The sequence below is a fragment of the Physeter macrocephalus genome, chromosome 21 (genome assembly GCF_002837175.3).
Source record: "Physeter macrocephalus isolate SW-GA chromosome 21, ASM283717v5, whole genome shotgun sequence".
Classification (NCBI taxonomy): domain Eukaryota; kingdom Metazoa; phylum Chordata; class Mammalia; order Artiodactyla; family Physeteridae; genus Physeter; species Physeter macrocephalus.
The window spans coordinates 46,184,796-46,191,568 of record NC_041234.1 but is presented as its reverse complement, the minus strand read 5'-3'; the positions used below and the strand labels follow the sequence as shown (position 1 = coordinate 46,191,568).

General features: G+C 39.7%; 1 protein-coding gene across 1 annotated transcript in view; it reads right to left on the bottom strand.

The window, feature by feature from the left end:
• Positions 1–36: 36 nt before the first annotated feature.
• Positions 37–6,773, bottom strand: part of YIPF6 (Yip1 domain family member 6) — a 79,444-nt gene continuing 72,707 nt past the window's right edge. Inside the window, exon 7 of the mRNA XM_028482532.2 lies at positions 37–4,046. Within this exon, the coding sequence (XP_028338333.1) occupies positions 4,024–4,046 (23 nt within the window). The 3' untranslated portion in view covers positions 37–4,023. The remainder of the gene's footprint in view (positions 4,047–6,773) is intronic.

The following is a 6,773-nucleotide window of genomic DNA, read 5'->3' as shown; positions in this document are numbered from 1 at the left end:
GGGAGCCTGATTCCTCCAGCTCCGTTTTTCTTTCTCAAGATTGCTTTGGCTATTCGGGGTCTTTTGTGTTTCCATACAATTTGTGAAATTTTTTGTTCTAGTTCTGTGAAAAATGCCAGTGGTAGTTTGATAGGGATTGCATTGAATCTGTAGATTGCTTTGGGTAGTAGAGTCATATTCACATTGTTGATTCTTCCAATCCAAGAACACGGTATATCTCTCCTTCAATTTGTATCATATTTAATTTCTTTCATCAGTGTCTTATAATTTTATGCATACAGGTCTTTTGTCTCCTTAGGTAGGTTTATTCCTAGATATTTTATTCTTTTTGTTGCAATGGTAAATGGGAGTGTTTTCTTAATTTCACTTTCAGATTTTTCATCATTAGTGTATAGGAATGCCAGAGATTTCTGTGCATTAATTTTGTATCCTGCTACTTTACCAAATTCATTGACTAGCTCTAGTAGTTTTCTGGTAGCATCTTTAGGAAGCTCTATGTATAGTAGCATGTCACCTGCAAACAGTGACAGCTTTACTTCTTCTCTTCTCATTTGGATTCCTTTTATTTCTTTTCCTTCTCTGATTTCTGTGGCTACAACTTCCAAAACTATGTTGAATAATAGTGGCGTGAGCGGGCAACCTTGTCTTGTTCCTGATCTTAGTGGAAATGGTTTCAGTTTTTCACCATTGAGGACGATGTTGCCTGTGGGTTTGCCATATATGGCCTTTATTATGTAGAAGAAAGTTCCCTCTATGCCTACATTCTGCAGAGTTCTTATCATAAATCGGTGTTGAATTTTGTCAAAAGCTTTCTCTGCATCTATTGAGATGATCATATGGTTTTTCTCCTTCAGTTTGTTAATATGGTGTATCACGTTGATTGATTTGCGTATGTTGAAGAATCCTTGCATTTCTGGAATAAACCCCACTTGATCATAGTATATGGTCATTTTAATGTGCTGTTGGATTCTGTGTGCTAGTATTTATTTGAGGATTTTTGCATCTATGTTCATTAGTGATATTGGCCTGTAGTTTTCTTTCTTTGTGACATCTTTGTCTGATTTTGGTATCAGGGTGATGGTTGCCTCGTAGAATGAGTTTGGGAGTGTTACTCCCTCTGCTATATTTTGGAAGAGTTTAAGAAAGATAGGTGTTAGCTTTTCTCTAAATGCTTCGTAGAATTCACCTGTGAAGCCATATGGTCCTGGGCTTTTGTTTGTTGGAAGATTTTTAATCACAGTTTCAATTTCAGTGCTTGTGATTGTTCTGTTCATATTTTCTATTCCTTCCTGGTTCAGTCTCGGCAGGTTGTGCATTTCTAAGAATTTGTCCATTTCTTCCAGGTTGTCCATTTTATTGGCATAGAGTTGCTTGTAGTAATCTCTCATGATCTTTTGTATTTCTGTCATTCAGTTGTTACTTCTCCTTTTTCATTTCTAATTCTATTGATTTGCGTCTTCTCCCTGTTTTTCTTTATGAATCTGTCTAATGGTTTATCAATTTTGTTTATCTTCTCAAAGAACCAGCTTTTAGTTTTACTAACATTTTCCATTGTTTCCTTCAGTTCTCTTTCATTTGTTTCAGATCTGATCTTTATGATTTCTTTCCTTCTGCTAACTTTGGGGTGTTTTTGTTCTTCTTTCTCTAATTGCTTTAGGTGCAAGGTTACGTTGTTTATTTGTTTCCTGTTTCTTAAGGTAGGATTGTATTACTATAAACTTCCCTCTTAGACCTGCTTTTGCTGCATCATATAGGTTTTTGGTCATCACGTCTCCATTGTCATCTGTTTCTAGGTATTTTTTTATTTCCTCGTTGATTTCTTCAGTGATCACTTCGTTATTAAGTAGTGTATTCTTTAGCCTCCATGTGTTTGTATCTTTTACAGATCTTTTCCTGTTATTGATATCTAGACTCATAGCGTTGTGGTTGGAAAAGATACTTGTTACGATTTCAATTTTCTTAAATTTAACAAGGCTAGATTTGTGACCCAAGATATGATGGAGACTATTCCATGAGCACTTGAGAAATATGTGTATTTTGTTGTTTTTGAATGGAATGTCCTATAAATATCAATTAAGTCCATCTTGTTTAATGTATCATTTAAAGCTTGTGTTTCCTTATTTATTTTCATTTTGGATGATCTGTCCATTGGTGAAAGTGGGGTGTTAAAGTCCCCTACTATGATTGTGTTACTGTCGATTTCCCCTTTTATGGCTGTTAGTATTTGCCTTATGTATTGAGGTGCTCCTATGTTGGGTGCATAAATATTTACAATTGTTATATCTTCTTCATGGATCGATCCCTTGATCATTATATAGTGTCCTTCTTTGTCTCTTGTTATAGTTTTTACTTTAAAGTCTATTTTGTCTGATATGAGAATTGCTACTCCAGCTTTCTTCTGATTTCCATTTGCATGGAATATCTTTTTCCATCCCCTCACTTTCAGTCTGTATGTGTCCCTATGTCTGAAGTGGGTCTCTTGTAGACAGCATATATATGGGTCTTGTTTTTGTATCCATTCAGCCAGTCTGTGTCTTTTCGTGGGAGCATTTAATCCATTTACATTTAAGGTAATAATCGATATCTAAGTTCCTCTTCTCATTTTCTTAATTGTTTTGGGTTTGTTATTGTAGGTCTTTTCCTTCTCTTGTGTTTCTTGCCTAAAGAAGTTCCTTTAGCATTTGTTGTAAAGCAGGTTTGGTGGTGTTGAACTCTCTCAGCTTTGCTTGTCTGTAAAGGTTTTAATTTCTCCATCAAATCTCAATGGGATCCTTGCTGGGTAGAGTAATCTTGGTTGTAGGTTTTTCTCCTTCATCACTTTAAATATGTCCTGCCACTCCCTTCTGGCTTGCAGTGTTTCTTCTGAAAGATCAGCTGTTAACCTTATGGGGATTCCCTTATGTGTTATTTGTTCTTTTTCCCTTGCTGCTTTTAATAAGTTTTCTTTGTATTTAATTTTGGATAGTTTGATTAATATGTGTCTTGGCGTGTTTCTCCTTGGATTTATCCTGTATGGGACTCTCTGTGCTTCCTGGACTTGATTAACTATTTCCTTTCCCATATTAGGGAAGTTTTCAACTATAATCTCTTCAAATATTTTCTCAGTCCCTTTCTTTTTCTCTTCTTCTTCTGGGACCCCTATAATTCGAATGTTGGTGCATTTAATGTTTTCCCAGAGATCTCTGAGACTGTCCTCAGTTCTTTTCATTCTTTTTCCTTTATTCAGTTCTGCAGTAGTTATTTCCACTATTTTATCGTCCAGGTCACTTATCCGTTCTTCTGCCTCAGTTATTCTGCTATTGATCTGATCTAGAGTATTTTTAATTTCATTTATTGTGTTGTTCATCATTGCTTGTTTCCTCAATAGTTCTTCAAGTTCCTTGTTAAATGTTTCTTGCATTTTTTGTATTCTGTTTCCAAGATTTGAATCATCTTTCATATCATTATCCTGAATTCTTTTTCAGGTAGACTGCCTATTTCCTCTTCATTTGTTAGGTCTGGTGGGTTTTTAATCTTGCTCCTTCATCTGCTGTGTGTTTTCTGTCTTCTCATTTTGCTTATCTTACTGTGTTTGGGGTCTCCTTTTTGCAGGCTGCAGGTTCGTAGTTCCCGTTGCTTTGGTGTCTGTCCCCAGTGGCTAAAGTTGGTTCAGCGGGCTGTGTAGGCTTCCTGGTGAAGGGGACTAGTGCCTGTGTTATGGTGGATGAGGCTGGGTCTTGTTTTTCTAGTGGGCAGGTCCACGTCTGCTGGTGTGTTTTGGGGTGTCTGTGGCTTTATTATGATTTTAGGCAGCCTCTCTGCTGATGGGTGGGGTTGTGTTCCTGTCTTGCTAGTTGTTTGGCATAGGGTTTCCATCACTGTATCTTGCTTGTTGTTGAGTGAAGCTGGGTCTTGGTGTTGACATGGAGATCTTTGGGAGATTTTCCCCATTTGATATTACATGGAGCTGGGCAGTCTCTTGTGTACCAGTGTCCTGAAGTTGGCTTGCGCACCTTGGCTGCACAGCACTGATGCCTAGCTGGATCACCAACAGCCTTTCATCCACACTGCTCAGAATAAAAGGCAGAAAAAGTAGAAAGAAGGAAAGAAAGTAAGAAAGAAAGAAAGAAAGAAAGAAAGAAAGAACGGAAGGAAGGAGGGAAGGAAGAAAGAAAGATGATAAAATAAAATAAAAGTAAGATAAAATAAAATAAAGTTATTAAAATAAAAAATAATTATTAAGAAGAATTTTTTTGAGTAAAAAAAAACGGACGGACAGAACCCTAGGACAAATGGTGAAAGCAAAGCTATACAGACAAAATCTCACACAGAAGCATACACATACACACTCACAAAAAGAGGAAAAGGGGAAAAATAATATATCTTGCTCTCAAAGTCCACCTCCTCAATTTGGGATGATTCGTTGCCTATTCAGGTATTCCAAAGGTGCAGGGTACATCAAGTTGATTGTGGAGATTTAATCCCCTGCTCTTGAGCAGAGGAAATTTCCCTTTCTCTTCTTTGTTTGCACAGCTCTCGGGGTTCAGCTTTGGATTTGGCCCTGCCTCTGCCTGTAGGTCACCTGAGGGCATCTTTTCTTTGCTCAGACAGGACGGGGTTAAAGGAGCAGCTGATTCGGGGGCTCTGTCTCACTCAGGCTGGGAGGAGGGAGGGGTACAGATGTGGGGTGAGCCTGCGGCGGCAGAGGCCAGCAGGACATTGCACCAGCCTGAGGCATGCGTTGCGTTCTCCCAGGGAAGTTGTCCCTTGATCACGGGACCGTGGCAGTGGTGGGCTGCACAGGCTCCCAAAAGGGGAGGTGGGGATAGTGACCTGTGCTCACACATGGGCTTCTTGGTGGGTGCAGCAGCAGTGTTAGCATCCCATGCCCATCTCTGGGGTCCATGCTGTTAGCCGCGGATTGCATCTGTCTCTGGAGCTCCTTTAAGCAATGCTTTTAATCCCTTCTCCTCACGCACCAGGAAACAAAGAGGCAAGAAAAAGTCTCTTGCCTCTTCAGCACCTCCAGACATTTTCCTGGTCTCCCTCCCGGCTAGCCATGGTGCACTAACCCCTTCAGGCTGTGTTCACGTCACCAGTCCTCTCCCTGTGATCTGATCGAAGCCCGAGCCTCAGCTTCCAGCCCCCGCCCACCCTGGCAGGTGAGCAGACAAGCGTCTCGACCTGGTGAGTGCCGGTCGGTACCGATCCTCTGTGTGGGAATCTATCCGCTTTGCCCTCCACACCCCTGTTGCTGTGCTCTCCTCCACAGCTCTGAAGCTTCCCCCCCTCCGCCACCCTCTGTCTCCGCCCGCAAAGGGGCTTCCTAGTGTGTGGAAACCTTTCCTCCTTCACAGCTCCCTCCCACTGGTGCAGGTCCCTTCCCTATTCTTTTGTCTCTGTTTTTTCTTTATTCTTTTGCCCTACCCAGGTACGTGGGTAGTTTCTTGCCTTTTGGGAGGTCTGAGGTCTTTTGCCAGCGTTCAGTGGGTGTTCTATAGGAGCAGTTCCATGTGTAGATGTATTTCTGATGTATCTGTGGCGAGGAAGGTGATCTCCGAGTCTTACTCTTCCGCCATCTTCCTCAACTCCCTGGTAGTCACATTTTTAAATCATATTTTAAATCATCATACTCTTTTGTTCCCAGCATGTCATGACTGGGAAAGGTGGCAGAGTACTCTAATTTAAGCAAGAAAAAAGAAAGGCTCAGAGAAATTAAGAGGCTTGACTGATACTCCATAATAGTTCTCATGGATTTGCAGGACTTTCAACCCAGCTACGCAGAGAGATGGCCAAAATAGGGGTGAAGAATCAAGAATCAGACAATTCTATATCTTCTGAGAATGATGTTGTACATCTATCTTCTCAGCCAGAAAATATCTCATCTTTACTACATGCCTATTTTTACTATATGTCAGTCACCATGATCAGTGCTTTACATGCATTAGCTTAGTTAAGATTCACAAAACCCCATGAAGTAAACACTTTTATCTTATCAGTTTAGAGGTATGGAATCTGTGGCTCAGATTAAGGAAGAAGGAAGTAATATGATCAGAGCTACTGGCACAAAAGTCAAGATTCAAATGAAGGTTTCTCAACTAGACTGCTTTAAACAGCACACAAGATGAAAATTTTACATCTTAAAGATCCAAGAGAAGTTTGAGTAAAGATGTAGAATACCTGTGATTAGCCTAACTAGAAGTAGTATTATCAATGTATTTTAAGAAAATATGACTTTTAAAGGACAAAAATCTATCATTTATTGAGCACCTGTTATTCTCTAGATGCTTGATTCATGAAAGCTCATTTCATCTTTACAACAGATGTGTGGGGTGAATATAAGCTAATTTTACAGAGGATGAGAAAGCACAAAAAGATGAAATGACTTGTTTTAAGTAGCACAAATATAGTCATGTGTGTTTCCAAAGCCTGGGTCCATGGAAGCGACTTTTTATGAGTTCCACATAGGCTCAATGTGGCCACTAAGGCTTAATGAGGCATTGGAAGGTGCTCAACCTCACCTCAACTGAGCTGATCCTCCTGTTTTAATCTAGTTTACATAGTGAGCTTCTGTACATTTTAATCAAGGGCATCTTGGTTTAAAAAGAGGAAAAAAACACAAAGCTATTGTCAAGTACACCATAAGGCTTTTTTTGAGTCTTCAGGCTTATGAAAACCTTACATTTATAGTTCATCCACTCTCTTCACTTCTAACATCGTCTTTAAGTAGAACTATGACAAAGATTCCCAAAGGAAAGACATTAAACATGAGTTTAAGGAAGCCCAGGTCTTCA